Here is an 18,567-nt window from a genome sequence, read left to right on the forward strand (position 1 = left end):
GGAGAGCGCATCCCCGGGGGGGCGGGCTCAGCTTGGGCCAGGTCCCTGCAGAGCACAGTGCCCCCAGCACCAGAAACCCCATGGAAGCCGGGCAGCCACAGCGACGGAGGTAGGGCCCACGTCCTCCCCCCATATGCCCGCCCACCGTCCCCCCCGGCTCTCGGGGGCTCATGCTGACCCCCAGCGGTGCCCAAGGAGACCTGGTTGCTGAGTTACCTCCTCTGCCCCATAGAGCTCACCCCACATTAGCGCCCCTCCCCCAGCCATGTGACCCACTAATCCCACCCCCTGCTGGACAGGCTCATCCCCTCCCCACTAAGCCCCATCCCTCTCCATCAGGTCCACCCCTGGAGGCCAGAACCCACCCTTCCCACTAGACCCCGCCCCATGAGGCCAGGCCCCGCCCCTCCCGTACCAGCCTTGCTGCAGTCCACGGTAAAGGTGTTCTTCTGGCCCACGAAGGCCTTGGTGAGCCCGGGCCCCCGGGCCACCACCTTGCTGGCGTCGGAGGAGAACTTGGGCATGGAGCTGAAGCTGCTGCCCACGGAGGACGAGGACTTGGTGACCGTCTCCACCAGGACAGTGGACGTCTCGTGGAGGCTGTGGCCGCCGGAGAGACGTGGCCCTGGAGAGGGGCAGGGGGACATGTAACCAACCACCCCCACCCACGCGGTGACCCCCTTCTGGCCTGCAGCCTCCAGCCAGCCAGCCCCTGCTGCCTGAGCCCCACACCCACCTTTCACGCCCCCCAGCCCGACCAGGATCCTCCCCTGCACCCCAGCCGAGGGCATGGCTGGGACCCTGCCCCACCAACCATGCGTGGCCAGGCTCCACCCCCTCCCCATGCGTGGCCGTACCTGTGACCTTGGCTTTGAAGGGGCTGCCCACGATGTGCTGGGGGCCGCCATACTTGATGGAGATGAGGTAGCTGCCAGGCGCCATGGGCGTGTAGGTGACTCGGTGGCCCTCGGGGCACTCCTGGCAGTCCAGCTTCACCTTGGAGGGGCCGTCGATGGTGACGGCCAGGGCGCCCGAGCCAGCGTTCACAGTGTTGACGAAGAACTCCGAGGACACGCCTGGGATGGGACAGGGGTTAGGGGGCAGCGCCTGCCGGACCCAGACCCCGGGTGCCAGGAGCAGGGACCCTCCACAATGGAGGGGCAGGGGGCTGCAGTGCCAGAAGCTACGCGGAGCCGGGGACAGTGAGGGCTGTGGGTGCCCACAAGGGGGAGATACCAACCTCCGAGGGTTACACCTCTGGGTGTCGGGAGAGAGACGGGCACAGTCCCCCGAGTGCCAGCATATGTGGGGGCAGCCCAGGGCAGAGTGCCCCCTTCCCCAACCCACCCCACTGCCCGCTGGATCTCCTTGGCAGGCTCCCATCCAGGCTCGGGGACTGGCTCCGGTGCCTGGATCCCCTCCCTCGAGTGGCGCCAGGCTGGGCACAAGGGCACCAGCCGGCGCCGCGTCCTTCCCCCCTGCGTAGAGCAGCCGGGGGCAGGGTTGGGAGCGGGCCGCGCACCCCTACCTGTGATGCCGCCCTCCAGGCCCGGGCCGTACGCCGAGACGAGGCCCGGGTCCCCAGCCTGGCTCTGCTCCCCCACGCGGATCTTGAAGGGGCTGCCCGGGATGTGGCGCCCGTTGAACTTGACGTCGATAGAATGCACGCCGTTCTCGCGCGGGATGAACCGGATGGTGGATTTATCTGTGGGGAGAGCAGGGCTTAGAGAGCCCGGCCCGGCCCCTCGCCAGCACCCGCCTGGCCCGGAAGACACACCGAGCCTCGGTGGGTCTGAGGAACCCGCTCAGCCCCTCGCCGGCACCCGTCCAGCCCACCCAAGGCTCAGGGGGTGTGAGGAACCCGCCTAGCAGCTCTGAGGAACCCGTCCGGCCTGGCACAGGCTGCCAAGGCTGCTCACTGGGGTCCAGCTAAGACGGCGCCACCCTCAGGCCAGTTACTGGCTCTGCATCTTCTGAGTCTCCAGGCCCCCGTGGGGCAAAACCTCTCCCGGCCCGGAGCCTTGGTGCAATCGCCCATCTGGCCAGCCCCGGGCACCTCCTCCTGCCCATGGCCCGACCCTCGCGCCTGCCCTGAGCCCAGGCGCCCTCACCGCTGTCCAGCTCCGAGATGTAGCACTCCTCCACCATGCCCGAGGGCGTGTGCACCTTGGCGTCGATCACGCCCCGCGCCCCGTTGAGCTGCACCGCGAAGGACGCTGGCTGGTTGACCTTTAACCCTGTCTCCTGCAATGGCAAAGGGGGGTGACGCCGAGGCCGGGGCGATGCTGGGAGTGGCAGGGGCCGGTTCCCGGGGGGAGGCCAGTGGAGATTTGGGTTAACCCAGGGTGGGACCGTCACCCCCCAGCACAGAGGGGGGCAGGGGGAGACGCACAGCAGTGGGCACGTCAAAGCCCTGCCCACTGCTAGATCTGCCCCCCGGACCACATGGGCACATGTTCGCGGTTCTGGGGTCTTCCCAGGCTGCAGGGACCATGCCCCATTGCAATCGCCCCATCTGCTGGGGGACATGCAGGGGGCTGCGGGTTGGGACTGAGGGGCCCTGGTGGGGGGGAGGGGTGCGGGGGCTGAGAGTCAGGATTGAGGGGTATCGGCAGAGCTGGGAGGGGGACTTCAGGGCTGGGCTATCAGGGGGCTGCGAGTTGGGACTGAGCGGCCCTGGCGGGACTGTGGCTCGCATCCCTCTGGTGCCAGCACTGTGTGCACTGGCCCCTGGCACCAAGCGCCCGCCCCCCCGCCAGGCTGGCCATGTGGTACCTGGAGGCTGGTCACCGTCAGCCTGCGGGCGTCGTCGGAGAGGGAGGCCACCGGCACCACGAAGGGGCTGTCGGGGACATGCTCCTCGTTGAACTTGATGGACACCTCGTAGTCCCCTGGGGAGCAGAGCCAGCGGGACGGGTCAGGCTCAGGCCCGGCAGCCCGGGGCACAGGCGCAGCTCTAAAGGCCAGGCTGCCGACCTGTGCCGGGTCCCATGGGCCCAGGGCTGGCGCCATGACGGGAGCAGGGATTGGGTGCTGGCCCCAGGGCCACTGAGTCCCTGGGGGCTGAGTCCTGCAGCTCCCAGGCCAGGCAGTTGGCCCCGGAGGACCCAGAGAGCTGGCCAGGCCGGGTTCAAGGGGCCCCGCAGGCGGAGGGGGTCTGGGGGTAGAAAGGGGCAGCCTGATCTGGTGGGGGAAGGACTCCTTTGCCCCCCAAAGCTGCCAGATTGGGAGCAGGAGGCTGGGGGTGTGGGATGGCTGTGGGGACGTGCAGGGCCCTCCATGCCGGTGGGGGGACGCCTGGGAGCGACGTGCAGGGGACGGAGCCCAGGGATTGCCGGCCTCTGCACTGCCGGCCGCCCCACAGCGGGACACGAGGGGTCCGACCCACGGGCAGCAGCAGCCCAGGCTATGGAGGACAGCCAGGCAGACGGGGGGCAGACGGGGGGCTGGCGGGGCAGTGAGGAGCCGGGGCCCGGCCCCCGCACCCACCTGGCTCCTGCACGATGTAGGAGACGCCACAGGAGCCGTCCTTCCGGTCCTCGAAGGCGATCTCGGCCTTGCTGGGCCCCTCGATGGCGATGGAGAGGCCCCCGGCGCCCGCCTCCCGCGTCCAGATGCTGAACTCGGCTGGGGGCAGAGCGCGCCGTCAGGGGCGGGTCCTGGGCCCTGCACACCCTACACTCCAGCTCCCCTGGGGCCCCAGCCGCCCCCAAATGCCCGAGCCGCCCCCATCCCAATGCCCAAGCCCCCCCGAAATGCCCAAGCCGCCCCCATCCCAATGCCTAAGCCCCCCCAAATGCCCGAGCCGCCCCCATCCCAATGCCCAAGCCCTCCAATCTCTCCCCCCTACCCCCAATGCTCCATGCTCCCCTCCAGCCCTGCGGGCTCTGGTGCCCACCCGGCGCAGGCCCCCCTACCTGGCACTCCAGCGACGCCCCTCTCCAGGCCAGTGCCCCCAGCCCGCACCTTGTGGGCGCCCCCCTCGCCCATGGGCCCCACGGTGAATTGGAAGGGGCTGCCAGGCACGTGCTGCCCACGATACTTGACGTGGACGGTGTGAGCGCCCATCTCCTGGGGCACGAAGCGCACGCTGTAGGCGCTGTCCTCGCCTTCGATGATCTCCGCGTCGGCTGTCTGCCCCGACGGGCTGGTCACCTGGGCCGTCATGGTGGGGGCGCCCGCCTCGCCTGGGCAATGAGAGACGGGCGGGGCCGTCAGCCAATCACAGCCCTGCGGCCCTCCCCCTGCCGCCAGCACTGCCATGCAGCCACCTCTGGGGCGGGGCACCACCTGTCTGACATCCGCAGACTTGACCACCTGCAGGGCCCCAGCGGGCACAGGCTCTCCCTGCCACACTCGGGGGGTGCTGAGCCACAAGCTGGCAGGCAGCTGCGGCACCTGCCCCAGGGCAGTTTGGGACAGGAAGGAAGGAGGGTCCTGGGCTGAATGGGCAGGGAGTGGGCATGGAGTCACCTGCCCTGGGATCTGGGCAGGGTACCGGGGCTAACGCCCCCGTGGGGCAAAGAGCCAGGGGGTGACAACGGCCAGAGATGGGGCCAGCAGCAGAGCGCCCCCTAGTGCCACCCTGGGGCATCGGGGCCAGCACTGACTGTGAGGGGAGAGCACCCCCTGCAGCACAGCGCCCCCTAGTGCCTTGTGGCTCGCACACCCGGACGCGTGGAAGACACCGACACGTTTGTGTGGGACGCGCCTGCAAACCCGATGTGCCCATAAGACCCCCAGCGCTGCCCCATCCTTTCCGCCTGCCCCGGCAGAGCTCCGGCTGCCCTGTGCATGAGGGGGCGCAGCCGCCTCCCCCAGTGCCCCCAAGGGCAGGACGCCCCCCCACAGCTGCCATGCTGCTGCCCATGGATAAGGCACACATGTAACCCCCCCCCAGTGCTCCACAGTTGGAGGCTCTTTCCCCCGTGCCGGGCACGCACCCTCCTGGGGCCGGGCGATGCTGCCGAAGGACCCGAGGCTCTCGCGGCCCAGGAAGTCGCCGAAGACGTTGTGGAAGGGGGCCCCGCCGACCTGCGTGGACTCCTCCACCCGCACCTCCCGCGTGGTCTCGCCGCCCCGCGTCTTGCTGATCTCGGTGCGCTCCGTGCGCGTGTACGTGTGGCTGCTGCGCGTGAAGGTCCGCGTGAGCCGCTCCTGCGCTGACACCATCTGGAACCAGTTCCCTGCGCCGCACCGGGGGGCGGGAATCAGAGGGGGGGCGCTGGGCCCCTGCCCCGCTGCCCCCGCCCCCAGGCCTGGACCCCCGGCACGTCTCCCGCCCGCCCCCCGCAGTGCCTGCTCCTCCCCAGAGCCAGCAGCGTCCCACTGCCAAGGAAGGGCCCTCCCCGTCATTTCCACCCCGGCCCCAAGCCCACCGAGGGCTGTGAAAGGCTCCCAGTCCTGGCCCCCCATCCACAGGGCTCAGCCTTCCTGCCAGGGGCCCAGGCGGGGCAGGCAGCCCCCCCCGCCCCACATCAGTGTTCCCTCCTGCCCGGCTGCATAGGGCACAGGGCTGCGGGCCCCAGGCCAGGCCCACGGGGCTGGGCATCTTCCACAGGCTCGGAGCAGAGCTGCCTCCCGTTTCCCCCCCAGGCTGTACCTGGGATCTTGAGGTTGAGATCGCAGGTGCTGCCGATGCTGGCGATGGAGGGTGCCTGGCGCCGGCGCGTGATGCTCTCCTTCATGCGCCCCTCGCCCGTCACCTTCACCGTGAAGGGGCTCCCTGTACACGGACACGCCAGTCAGCCGCGCCCGCCCTGCCCCAACCCTGCCCGCGGCACCTGCCCTGCCACTGCCCCGCCCGTGGCACCCACCCCGCCCGTAGGGGGTGGCAGGGCGCCTCGGGGGAGCCTGACACAATGCAGCCCCTGGCACTTCCGAACAACTTCAGCCAGGGGCTTGGTGCCTGCACCCCCTGGGCTGAGGGGAAACTGAGGCACGGAAACGGCTTCCCCAATGCCCAGGAGCCACCTGGGTTGCTTGTCTGCCTTCAGTAGCACAGCTGGGGACAGAACCCAGGAGTCCTGGCTCCCAGCCCTTCCCCCCACTCTAGCTGCTCCACTGAACCACATTCCCCTTGGCAGGCTGCCGTCCCCGGGAGCCAGTCTCAGCCAGCCTGGCTGTGCCCCGGCCATGCCCCCCGCACCTGGCACGTGCTTGTCAGCGAACTTGATGTTGATGATGTAGTTGCCGGGCTCGGTGGGGCAGTAGGTCACCTTGCAGGTGCCATCCTCCACGTCCTCGCAGTTAATGTCCACCTTGCTGGGCCCCTCGATGGACAGGCCCAGCCCGCCATAGCCTGGGGGCGAGTGAGCGTGAGCGTCAGGGGCACAGCGCCAGCCAGAGCCCCCAACCGGGCACACTGCCCGTCAGCACAGCGCCTGGGACCCCCACAGCACCAGACGGAGCCCCCCACAGGGCACACTGCCCGTCAGCACAGCGCCTGGGACCCCCACAGCGCCAGCCAGAGCCCCCCACAGGGCACACTGCCCCTCAGCACAGAGCCTGGGAACCCCAGAGCGCCAGCCGGAGCCCCCCACAGGGCACGCTGCCCGTCAGCACGGCGCCTGGGACCCCCACAGCACCAGCAGGAGCCCCCCATGCACTGGGCATGTGGAGGTCAGCCCCACATTTGTTCCCAAGGGCTCAGCCCCAGCTAACCTAATTGACGGAGCCCCTCCTTGTCAGGGGGAATGGGGCTCCCCATCCTTCCCCTGGGGTCAATTCCAGGCTGGATCCACGCCCCCCCTCTCTGGTCAGGACGTCCCCCAGGTTGTCTCCCAGATCCCAGCCCTGTTGGGAGCCCCCCCGCCACTCCCCAGCATGAGGCTCACCTGCGGTGCGGGTGTCCACGATGAACTCAGACACCTCGAAGGTGTGCCCCTCCACCAGCCCCTTGCCCCACACCTTCACCTTGCTGGCGTCGCCGATCTCCGACTGCCCCACCAGGATCTTGAAGGGGCTGTTGGAGACGTGCTTCCCGCTCTTCCGCACACTCACCACGTGCTCCCCCACCTCCTTGGGGGTGAATGAGATGCCTGGGGGAGACGGGCAGGTCAGTGCCCGCGGGCGATGGGAACCGCTGATCAGAGCCACGGGCCCAGCCGGCCTGGTGCCCCCTCCCCCGCCGCCCACGCCAGAACCACGGGCCCAGCCAGCCCGGTGCCCCCTCCCCCGCCGCCCACACCAGAGCCACGGGCCCAGCTGACCCGGTGCCCCCTCCCATGCCGGCCCGGTACCCCCTCCCCCCCCACTCACGCGAGAGCCATGGGCCCAGACGGCCCAGTACCCCCTCCCCCGCCGCCCATGCCAGAGCCACGGGCCCCGCTGGCTCGGTGCCCCCTCTCCCGCCGCCCACGCCAGAGCCACGGGCCCCGCTGGCTCGGTGCCCCCTCCCCCGCCGCCCACGCCAGAGCCACGGGCCCCGCTGGCTCGGTGCCCCCTCCCCCGCCAGAGCCAAGGGTCTCGCCGGCCCTGGTGCCCCCTCCCGTGCCGGCCCGGTGCCCCCGCCCCCGGGGCTGTACCGATGTGGCGGTTGGGCAGCCTCTTGAGCAGGCAGGGCTCCTCGTGGCCGGAGGGTGCCCGGATGGAGGCCGTCAGCAGGCTCAGGTCACTCTCGCTGATCTTGAGCGACACGTCGGTGGAGGTGCCCACGTTGAGCTGGGACGTCCGCATGGAGTCGTCCCCTGTCATAAATACAAAGGAACGCTAACCACCTTTAAATCCCTCCTGGCCAGAGGCAAAACCCTCTCACCTGTGAAGGGTGAAGAAGCTAAAGGTAACCTCGCTGGCCTCTGACCACAATGACCAATGCGGGGACAAGATACTTTCAAAGCTGGAGGGGTTCGGGGAGGGGACAAAGCCTCTCTCTCTCTGTCTGTGTGATGCTTTTGCCGGGGACAGAACAGGAATGGAGTCTTAGAATTTAGTCAGTAATCTAGCTAGAGACGCGTTAGATTATGATTTCTTTAAATGGCTGAGACAAGAGCTGTGCTGAATAGAATGACTATCCCTGTCTGGGTGTCTTTTTTGTAACTTAAGGTTTTGTCTAGAGGGATTCTCTATGTTTTGAATCTAATTACCCTTTAAGGTATCTACCATCCTGATTTTACAGAGGTGATTCCTTTACTTCTATTAAAATTCTTCTTTTAAGAAACTGAATGCTTTTTCATTGTTCTTAAGATCCAAGGGTTTGGGTCTGTGGTCACCTATCCAAACTGGTGAGGATTGTTATCAAGCATTCCCCAGGAAAGGGGGTGTAGGGTTTGGGGAGGATTTTGGGGGGAAAGACGTTTCCAAGCGGGCTCCTTCCCTGTTATATATTGATTAGACGCTTGGTGGTGGCAGCAATAAAGTCCAAGGGCAAAAGGCAAAATAGTTTGTTCCTTGGGGAAGTTTTAACCTAAGCTGGTAAGAATAAGCTTAGGGGGTTTTCGTGCAGGTCCCCACATCTGTACCCTAGAGTTCAGAGTGGGCAGGGAACCTTGACATCCCCAGATGGCGGGAGCGGGGGTTGTTACCGGGGGGTGCAGCCGGGGGTGGGGGGAGGGTTTGGGGGGTGCAGCTGGGCCACAGGGAGGGGCCTGTTGCAGGGGGAAGTGGCCGGGCAGGGGCAGGCAGGGGTCCTGGGGGCTGGGTGGGGGTCCGTTGGGGTGGCGAGGGGTCCGGGGCCTGGGTGAGAGCAGGTGGGGGTCCGTCTTGGTGGTGGGGGCCCCAGGGGCTCGGTGGAGGCCCAGTGGGCTGGCAGGGGCCCTGGTGGCTGAGTGGGGGTCCATCAGGTGTAGGTGGGGGTCCGTCGGGGTGGTGGGGGCTCCAGGGGCTCGGTGGGGGCCCAGCGGAGTCGTGGTGGCTCTGGGGGCTGGTTGGGGGCAGGCGGGGGCCCGGCGGGGGGGGCTCACCGGTGATCTTGGCAGTGAAGGGGCTCCCCGGGACGTGCTGCTCGTCGAAGCGGACGATGACGCTGTAGTCGCCGGGTGCGGTGGGCAGGTAGGACACGGTGCAGGTCCCGTCCTTGTTGTCTTTGCAAGTGATCTCGGCCTTGGACGGGCCCTCCACGGCCAGCGACAGCCCCCCTGGGGAGCCGGCCGTCAGGGGTGCCGCAACCACGGCCCCCCGCCCTTCCCCTGCCTGCCCCCTGCCCTTCCCCCCAGCCTGCCCTGCCCATCCTCCCCCACCAGCCCCCCATCCTCCCATCAACCTTCCCCTGCCAGCTCCCCAGCCCTGCCCCACCCCTCCTTTCCCTGCCCCCAGCCGCCCCCCTGGTACCTTCGCCGGCGCCCTTGGTGACGATGGTGAAGGTGGCCGGCCTGTTGACCATGCCGTGGCTCAGGCCGGGCCCGTAGGCGCTGACGTGGCGGGGGTGGATGGCGTCCACGTAGAACTGCAGGGGGCTCCCTGGGGAGGGGGAGGCAGGGGCACCGTGACTGGGGGCTGGTGGGGTGTGTGGGGCGGTCCTGGGGGGCAGGGGCACCCTGATAGGGGGCTCATGGGACACTGGGGGTCCTGTGGGGCAGGGAGGAGTGGGGGCTTGCAGAGGGATTCTGGGGGGCATGGCCCCAGGGGCTGGGCCAGGCTCAGAGCCTCCCAGCTTGGCCCAGCCTGGTGGGAGAGGCTGGCGCTGAGCCCTGGGGACCCCAGGGGCAGGGGGTCCCATGGGGAGAAGGCTCGAGAGAGCCCTAGGGCCCCCTGCCCACAAGGCCTGGGCTCTCAGGGGCCATGGGGGGCCGGCTCCTCAGAACCAGGCTGGCGCTAGGGGGTGCTGGCTCTGCGGAGGGGGCAGAGCCTGGGGGCTGGGGAGGAAGGGGCCATGGCACCAAGGTGGGGGGGGGATCATCTGGGGGCTGAGGGGGTGGCCCCAGGGCTCTCTGGGGCCTTCTCCCCATGGGACCCCCTGGGCCTGGGGCCTGGCATACAGGGCAAGGCCCTGTCGGGAGCATCCCATCCCGGTAACAAGGGGAAGGGATGAGGGCGGGGTACTCCCATCACCCCCATGGGGAGCTGCGGGTGGGCCGGTCCCAGGTGTTCCCCAACCCCCCAGGAGCCGTGGCCGGGCGGGTCCCGGGGCCCCCCAGCTGTGGGCGGCCGGTCGCTCACCGGGGATGTGGTTGCCATCGTATTTGATGTCCATCTCATGCAGCCCCTTCTCCACAGGTGCGAACCTCACGGTCACCGTCCCATCCTTGTTATCCGTGATGCTGGGCCGGGCCGTCTTCCCCGAGGGCATGCGCACCTCGCCTGGGGGGAGGGAACCGGGGGGGGGACACCGTCAGCGGGCTCCCTCTGCCTGCCCGGGCACTGCCCCATGCCTCCCACACTGCTCCGCTCCCCGCCAGCTCTCCCCCTGGTCCGCCCCCCCAGGTCTCCCACCCCCACACCTGCTCTGCCCCCGAGCACTCCCCCTGTTACTACCCCCCTGAACTCTCCCACCCGTACCCCCTCCCTCCAACCCCCCCAGCTCTCCCACACCCTCAACTCTCCCACCCCAACACCTGCTCTGCTCCTGAGCTCTCCCCCGTTACTACCCCCCTGAACTCTCCCACCCATATCCCCTCCCTCCAACCCCCCCAGCTCTCCCACACCCTCAACTCTCCCACCCCAACACCTGCTCTGCTCCTGAGGTCTCCCACCTCGACCCACCCCCAACCTCCTCTCCCACCCACTCGCTCCAACCCCCCCCCCCCGAGCTCTCCCCCCGCAGTGCCGTCCCGCCCTGCCTGGTGCTATGGAACTGGGTTGGAGGCCCCACGCCGCCCACCCCAGGCTGGTGCCCCGCCCACAGGGCCCCTGTGGCACGGTGCCAGGCTCCCCCCGCCCGTACCGGTGATCTCCCCTTTCTGCACGGTGAGGGGGATGACGAGGTTGAAGGGCCGCAGCATGGAGTCCAGGCTCTCGGCGGGCACGACGGGCTGGTCCGTGGCCTGGCGGGGTGGAGGGAGGGGGCAGAGAGAGAGAGAGCATTGGCAAGGCAGGCAGGGTGCCCGAGGCGGAGCAGGACAGGAGCAGAGAGCGACAGGCCCAGGGCCCCGCACGGGCCCATGGGAGACAGAGCTGCAAGAGAAGGGGGGCGTGAGGGTGCGGGGACCTGGTGCAGGTACCCCAGACGGGTGGAGCTCATTGTGGGGGGGGGGAAATCACTGCACCCAGAGCTTTGGGGGGACCCTCATCCCGTGGCACCAAAACCCTCTCTTAAGGGAGAGAGGCAGGGGTCCCCCCGGGTCTGCGACTGCCCCCAAGCCTGCCTGGCATTGGCACACGGAGCCGGGGCCTGTGCCAGCTGGGTGTGAGACAGGCAGTGGCCACGCATGGCCACGGCGCACCAGGCACCCGGGGGATTCGCCCCTGGGCAGATGCCCGGGCACCTACAAGGGAGGGTAACGACGGAGGCTGCTGGGTGCCCTGCTGAGGGTGAGGGGGGCCCAAGCGAGCCCAGGGCTCAGAACCAAGAAGCGTCCTGGGCAGAGATGGGGGAGAGGCAGCAGGATAGGGCAGAGAGAGGCAGCGGGGCCGAGGGGGGCTCCTGGTACCCAGCGCGCCGGGTAGCCGCCAGCCTGGTGCGGAGAGAAGGGCTGGTGCAACTGGAGCGAGTCGCATGGCTCTTCGACGTGGGGGATGCTCTCGCACGCCTGGCAGGAGGCAAGGAACAGGTTAACGCAGGCGGCCATGCCGGGCTTCGTGGCTCGTAGCCACGCTCCTGGGGGGTGCCCCGCAGGATCCCACAGACCAGGTGCAGGGATCGCTCGCCCAGCACTGAAATGCAGCCACCTCTGGGGTGGGACGCGGCAGCTGGCTAACAGCCCCGCAGCAATAGCGTCCAGCAAGGAAGGGTCCCCGCAGCTAAGGCGGGGCTCCCCTGAAGCACCCCGGCTGGGGGACCTGTAACACCCAGGGCCCCCACACGCTGCACGATGGCAGCTCAGCGCCCCCTAGTGCCACCCTGCGGTACTGACAAGGGGCCTACACCCCCTCCTGAGCCCCAGCACAGCGCCCCCTAGTGCCGCACTGGGGCCAGCACTGACAAGGGGAGCGCACTGACAAGGGGAGCACACTGAGCTTCCCCCCCTCCTCCCCCCAGCACAGCGCCCCCTAGTGCTGCACTGGGGCCAGCGCTGACCCCGACGGTCCCAGTGGGACCCCCAACACCCGGGTTTCCCAGCAGGTCTCCCCGCCCCACCCCGCCGAGCTCACTCGCCCCCAGACCCACCAGCACGTGGAAGGGGCTGTTGGGGATGAGCTCGCCCCCGAAGCGGATGGTGATGACGTATTTGCCCGGCTCGGGCGCCGTGTAGTAGATGTCGAAGGTGCCGTCGTGGTTCTCCACCACGTCCACGTCCAGCTCGGCCCCGTCCGGCGTGGACACCTTACACGTCACCTTCCCCTTGCCTGCCGCCTTGGCATCCACCGTGATCACCGTCTCCTCCCCAATCTGGATGGTGGGGCCCAGGCAGGCGCCTGCGGGGTGGAGGGATGTGGTCGGCAAGGGGGGGGGCAGGTGCCAGGGCCGTGCCCACAAGCAGGGATGGCATCTGGCCCTGCCGCCCCACCCGCCCAGCCGAAGGGAGCTGAGCCTGGCCGGGGTGTTGTAGGGGCCCTGGCCAGCCACTGGGAGGAGCTGTGATCCCTGCCCTCAGCCAGGGGTTCAAATCCCACCCCAGACAGCCCACTCCCTAGGAGTCGGGCTCAGAGCAGCCACCAGAGGCCCTGGCTTCCTGCCGCATTGCCCTGCTTAGCCTGGCCGTGCCTCGGGTCCCCCCCATGGCTCACAATGGCCAGAGCCTCCCCCAGCCACAGAGAGCAGGACTTACCCAGTCCATGGCCCCCAATGGACACTGCAAAGAGAGGGAGGGAAAACTTGTGAAAACGGGGCCAGCCACAGGGCTGGGGCATGGGGCTTCGGGTCGGGAGCGAGGGGCAGAGGCCAGAGGCCATGTGGGGCGGGGGACTGGAGGCCGTGTGGGGCAGGAGGAGGGCTGGAAGCCACAGAGGCCGCGTGGGGGCGCTGGAGGCCGTGGAGGCTGCATGGGGTGGAGGCCACGTGGGGCAGGGGTCAGAGGCTACGTGGGGGCATGGGGCAGAGTTTGGGGGCCACAGGGGGCAGGAGTCCGCATGGGGCAGAGTCCGGGGACTGCGTGGGGCGGTGGCTGGAGGGCGCGTGGGTCGGGGGCTGGAGGGCGCGTGGGGCAGAGTTCAGGGGGGCCACAGGGGGCAGGGGCCAGAGGGCGCATGGGGCAGAGTCCGGAGGCTGCATCAGGAGGGGCCGGAGGACGCGTGGGCCAGAGGGCGCGTGGGGCAGAGGGCCTGTGGGGCAGAGCCCAGGGGCTGCATCAGGCAGGGGCTGGAGGACGCGTGGGGCAGGGGCCAGAGGGAGCATGGGGCAGAGTCTGGGGGCCGCGTGGGGCTGGACCCACCTGTGACCAGGCACTTGCTGGCGTCGCCGCTGGGCTGGGCCAGGGTGCGGAAGGGCGAGAAGGGGATCTCGTCGCCCCCATACTTGATGGTGATGGTGTAGCGCCCCGTCAGGTCGGGCACGTAGGACACCGTGTAGGTGCCGTCCCCGTTGTCCCGGATGTTGGCCTTCTTGGGCTTGCCCTCGGGATCCTGGCCAGGCACAGACGGGTCACAGCTGCTCAGCCGCCCCAGCTCCCCAGCCCAGGGCAGCGGGCAGAGCCTGGCCTGGGGGCCCTCCCTTCCACCCCCTAGGGGGCTAGTGCCCCCATCACAGCCATGAGCCCCCCAGCCCAGTACCCCCCCATCACAGCCATGGGCCCCCACAGCCTGGCACCCTGCCATCAGAGCCCTGGGCCCCCCTAGCCCAGTACCACCCCAACAGAGCCCTGGGCCCCCCCGCCTGGTACCCCACAATCACAACACCATGGGCCCCCCAGCCTGGTACCCCACCATGAGAGCCCTGAGCCCCCCAGCCCGGTACCACCCCAACAGAGCCCTGGGCCCCCCCACCTGGTACCCCACAATCACAACACCATGGGCCCCCCAGCCTGGTTGCAGAGCACCCCCATCAGAGCCTTGGGCCCCGGCCCCCAGCGCCTGGTTGCAGAGAACCCTGGAGCCTTGCCAGCACTCACCAGGATCTGCACAGTGAGCAGCCCCTCGCCGGCGTCACGCGCGTCGATGGTGAACTCCACGGGCAGGCTGGCGGGGATGCCCGCGGCACTGAGGCCTGGCCCGCTGGCCCGCACCTTGCTGGCATCATGAGCCGGCAGCGCCTTGATCTTAAACGGGCTGGAGGTGGAGAGGCCAGAGTCAGAGCTGGGCCGGGCCAGCGGGGCGTGACTGAGGCTGGGCTGGTGGAAACTGGTCCGTCTCCAGGTTTGGGACTCGGGGGGACGGGGGAGAGCCCAGGGCTCTGGTCCCCCCAAGCTGGACTTTGCTGTAAATTCCTGCTTTCTGGGCTAACCAGCTCTGTTCCCGACCACTAATAACCCTCCTGTGTCCCACGCTGGCTGAGTCCCTGCGGGCTGCGGAGTGGGGGTGCAGGGCCACTTTGGGGGCGTGCGAGGCTTCCCCAGGTGTCCCAGCCAGGTGGACTCACGGGGTGAGCCGGGGGCTGAATGCTCCAAGGTCAGACCCAGGAAGCGTTGAAGCCGAGGAGGCTCCTTGCCCTGCGGGGAGACGCTGCACCAGAGTCCAGCCCGGCTCCATCCCCAGCGGGGCAGGAGCCCCGAGCCTGGCACTCCGGGACGGTTAGGACTCAATCTGACCTTACTCCGGAGCCTGCCCCAGCCCCCTGCCTCCGGCCGGCTATTTGTCCAGCCAGGCCCACGGGCTCCAGCAGCCATTGTACTTCGGCCTTGTGCTCCCCCCCCGCTGGCACTAGCCCCCTCCCCCCACACTAGCCCCTCCACCAGGCTGACCTGCGCGGCACCTCCTGGTCGGCGTACTTGACAGCCACGGTGTAGGGCCCGTCGCTGGCCGGGGTGTAGTTCACCTTGTGGGTGCCGTCCCCGTTGTCCCGCACGTCCACCGGCTCGGCCAGGCCTGCAGCAGAGGGGCACAGCCCAGCGGGCTCAGTGCGGGCACCAGGGGAGCCCCCCCAATGGGTATCGCCCTGCTCAGAGCCCCGCGGGGGGGAAATGAGGGGGGATGGGTAGCAGGGGCTGCCCCAAGCCCCCTCTCCCCATGAGCCACCCCTTCCGCCAAGCCATCCCATCCCCCACCCCCACCCCTACCCCAAGCTGACCCATCCCCCGCCCCTTATGAGCCATCCCATGAGCCATCCCACCCCCCTACAAGCCATCCCCAGGGGGTTTGATGCCCCATTCCCACCCTGCGCCCAGCCCTGTCATGCCCGGCCTGGCACTGCCCAGCCATGGTGGGGGGAGCCCAGGGGTCTGCTCCAGGTACCTGAGGGCCCGAGGACCGTCACCTCCAGGGGCGCCAGCCCGGCCTTGCTGCAGTCAACAGTGAAGGTCTGGGGGACGCGGGCCCGGACGCCAGCCCCCAGCCCGGGACCCGAGCACTTCACCTTGCTGGGATCCACCACGTCCTTCACGGGAACTCGGAAGGGGCTCCCTGTGGGGAAAGGGGTGGTTACCAACCGGGGGGCAGCTGGACCCCAGCCCCCAGGGCAAGGCAGGGAGCCTGGCCTGCACTGACTTCAGGGGGACTTCACACCCGGATCGGGAACAAACCCCACGCCCCAGGGGCCGCCAGCCTGGCCGGGAACCACCACACCAGCCAGCCCGGTGCCCCCCAGCCCTGGACCAGAGCCGCGGGCCCAGCCGGCCCGGTGCCCCCCGGCCCCGGACCAGAGCCGCGGGCCCAGCCACCCCAGTGCTGCACCCAGCCCACCCTGACACACCCTTGGCCAGCTCCTACCAAGCCACCCTGCTGCACCCCGGCCTGAGGCGCACATGGCAGGACGAGGAGGTGACCCCAGTCTCCCAGCTCAGCTGGCTGTGACCCCATCCCCCAGCCCTGTGACCCCCGCCCCCCCGCCCAGCCTGTCCGTGGCCCCTGGCTGCGGCCCCTACCTGGGATGGGGCGCCCCCCGAAAGTGATGTTGACATCGTAGTCGCCGGCCGTGAAGGGGATGTACTCCACGCTGCAGCTGCCGTCCTTGTTGTCCTTGCAGGACATCTTGGCCTCCGAGGGCCCCTCGATGGCCAGGCCCAGCCCGCCGGTGCCAGCGCCCCTGCCAGGAGAGCCCGGGGCCGGTCAGAGCCCCCGCTAACCACTCGGGAAATCCAGCTCCACCTCGGCCACTGGCCAGAGCAGGGGCGTGGGGGGATGGGGGGAGGGCATCTGGGGCCTGGCCCCGCAGTGCACAGCTCCTAGGTCAGGTGGCTGAAGGGGGGCTCTGGCCAGGAGCAGCTGATGCCAAAGGCAGCATAGGGGGTGACCTGCCCCGGGGAGCCCCCTCCTCGCTGCCAGCCCTCAGTTATCTCCGGTGTGGCTGCTCTGAGCCAGGAGGGTCCCATTCGCCCCAGGCATGGCACAGGCTTGATAGAATCTTGCTCAGCTCTTGGCCTCTTGTGGCAGGGAGTTCCACAGGCCAATTGCAGTGGATGCATTTAGTAAGCGTCTGTCCTGGCCCTGTGCTGTTACCCAGAGTCCCCAGCCAGACCTCCCGGAGCCAGGCCACGTGGCCGGCCAGCAGTGCCAAGACAGGGTTTTCCTTCCCGCAGGGCCGTGCCCGTCCCCCCTCAGGGCTTTCACACCACGGGAGCCGCCCACCTCACGGGGCAGGGAGTGGTGTGGGAATGGGACCCAGGGAGCCACCCGCCAACATCCATCCCCCACCCCGGCCCGGGCCATGACCGCGGCAGCTCCGTGGTCTCCCCCTCTCCCCAGCAGATCCCGGCGGGACGGGGGCCGGTACCTGGTCTCCACGGTGAAGCGGTTGGACTTGTTCACCAGCCCCCCCTCCAGGCCGGGGCCGTAGGCGCGCACACGGCTGGGCTCGCAGCCCTCGGTGACGGCCACGCGGAACGGGCTCTTGGGTACTGGCACCTCGTCATATGTCACCTCCACCCGGTGCAGGCCTGGTGTGCCAGACGGGGCAGGGAGGGGTCAGGAGCTGCCTCTGCTCTTCCCCCAACTGCCCCTGCCCCCCAACTGCCCCTGTTCCCCCAGTTCCACACAGGGGTCAGGAAGCTCCCTCCCCAATGCCTGCAATGCCAACTGTGGGGCAGGGAGCCATGATAATCCTCTGTCCCCAAGGGCCGCTGCACCCGCAGACCCCACTGGGATTTTGGAGCTGGGGGAAGGGGGGGGCCTGGTCTCTGCTCCCCATCATGAGAAACCAGGCCAGGTTTGACATGGGTTCCTTCCCCTCCAGCCCAGGCAGCCCCATGGGGTATAGAGGCCCCTGGGACACCCCTCCCCAAGCTGAGCTAGAACCTGTCCCACCCCCACCCCAGTGAAATCCTCCTTCAGGAAGCCCCGAATCCCAAATCCACCACACCCACCCCCACCAGGGTTGGGCCGTGGACCCAGCTCCCAGGCGACAGGTGCACCTGGGGTCCCCCACCCCGGCCGGAGCACGCCAGGGGTCTCTAACAATAGCCACAGACTCAGGGCAGCTGGCAGGGCCTGGGCACCAGAACGTCCCCCGCTTGCCCGGCCCAGGGCACCTGCTCCCTACGGCCCAGCGATAAATCATCCCCCGGCTCGGCCACGGCGTCCCAGCCTTCCCAACTCGGAGACTGATTTATAGTGTGACCTCAGCCAGTCGTTGCACCTCTCTGTGTGCCTCAGTTTCCCCCTACGCTGGGGACAATTACCCTGACCCTGGGCCTATATGGTGCTGTCTGAACGTCAGGGCTACTACACGTTGAGGGCAGGGACAGCCTAGCCCAGGGCTGGAGCTGTGGGTGGCCCTGACTGGGAGGGCAGGGCTCCTTACCCTCCTCGTAGGCCGTGTACTGGACGCGGTAGGTCCCGTCGCCGTTGTCTGTGAGGTAGGTTTCTGTCTTGGCACCCGAGGGGTTAATGACGCGTGCCTTGATGTGGCTGCCGCCCGTCTTGGTGAGCGAGCGGGCGTCCACGGTGAACTCGGTGGTGACCTCACGAAGGACACCTGGCGGAGCGAGCGAGCGGGCGGTGAGCGCCAGCCTGCGGGCGCCGCTGCCCCCCAGAGACAGCCGCACCGGCCTATCAGCGCGCTGGAGCCCGGGCTGTGCCAATCAGCTGCCAGCACCTTGGCTGAGGTGGTACCCGCCAGGACGTTTGGTGGAACCCCCTTCCCTGGCAATGGGCCCCGGGGGCCCCCATCCCGCCCCCGGAGCCAGGCAGAGCTGCACAGGGCCAGGGAAAGGACCCCATTCAGGAGGGAGCAGGTCAGCCTGGCCACACCCAAAGAGCAGAGATGGGAGTTGGGTACGGGGACATACGGGATGGGGGTATGGGCACAGAGGGGGAGAGATGTGTGTGTGGGGGAATGGATGGAGGGGCATGTGGGGCAGATAGAGAGAGAGACAGGTGTGTACAGGGACGGATAGAGGGATAGACAGAGAGAGGGTATGTGGGGGATAGATAGATAGATAGATAGTGTACAGGGATGGGCAGATAGACAGACAGATGGGGGTGTCGGGGGATAGCTAGACAGAC

General features: G+C 68.6%; 1 protein-coding gene across 2 annotated transcripts in view; it reads right to left on the minus strand.

Moving 5' to 3' along the window:
• The window catches only part of FLNC (filamin C), a 55,275-nt gene that overhangs the window by 1,012 nt on the left and 35,696 nt on the right, over nt 1-18,567 (minus strand). Inside the window, exons 22-47 of one of the 2 annotated variants that reach the window (XM_074942752.1) lie at nt 17,864-18,037; nt 16,838-17,000; nt 15,990-16,150; nt 15,361-15,528; nt 14,871-14,994; nt 14,082-14,238; nt 13,407-13,596; nt 12,804-12,827; nt 12,203-12,450; nt 11,526-11,624; nt 10,820-10,919; nt 10,096-10,236; nt 9,268-9,396; nt 8,901-9,074; nt 7,527-7,688; nt 6,837-7,040; nt 6,149-6,301; nt 5,603-5,725; nt 4,944-5,186; nt 3,918-4,187; nt 3,490-3,627; nt 2,776-2,891; nt 2,112-2,244; nt 1,529-1,705; nt 858-1,076; nt 416-625 (exon numbers count right to left, since the gene is read on the minus strand). In XM_074942752.1, the coding sequence (XP_074798853.1) occupies nt 416-625; nt 858-1,076; nt 1,529-1,705; nt 2,112-2,244; nt 2,776-2,891; nt 3,490-3,627; nt 3,918-4,187; nt 4,944-5,186; nt 5,603-5,725; nt 6,149-6,301; nt 6,837-7,040; nt 7,527-7,688; nt 8,901-9,074; nt 9,268-9,396; nt 10,096-10,236; nt 10,820-10,919; nt 11,526-11,624; nt 12,203-12,450; nt 12,804-12,827; nt 13,407-13,596; nt 14,082-14,238; nt 14,871-14,994; nt 15,361-15,528; nt 15,990-16,150; nt 16,838-17,000; nt 17,864-18,037 (4,200 nt within the window). The remainder of the gene's footprint in view (nt 1-415; nt 626-857; nt 1,077-1,528; nt 1,706-2,111; nt 2,245-2,775; nt 2,892-3,489; nt 3,628-3,917; nt 4,188-4,943; nt 5,187-5,602; nt 5,726-6,148; nt 6,302-6,836; nt 7,041-7,526; nt 7,689-8,900; nt 9,075-9,267; nt 9,397-10,095; nt 10,237-10,819; nt 10,920-11,525; nt 11,625-12,202; nt 12,451-12,803; nt 12,828-13,406; nt 13,597-14,081; nt 14,239-14,870; nt 14,995-15,360; nt 15,529-15,989; nt 16,151-16,837; nt 17,001-17,863; nt 18,038-18,567) is intronic. The other variant, XM_074942751.1, reaches the window with a different exon arrangement.

This window comes from Natator depressus, chromosome 1 (genome assembly GCF_965152275.1).
Source record: "Natator depressus isolate rNatDep1 chromosome 1, rNatDep2.hap1, whole genome shotgun sequence".
Classification (NCBI taxonomy): domain Eukaryota; kingdom Metazoa; phylum Chordata; order Testudines; family Cheloniidae; genus Natator; species Natator depressus.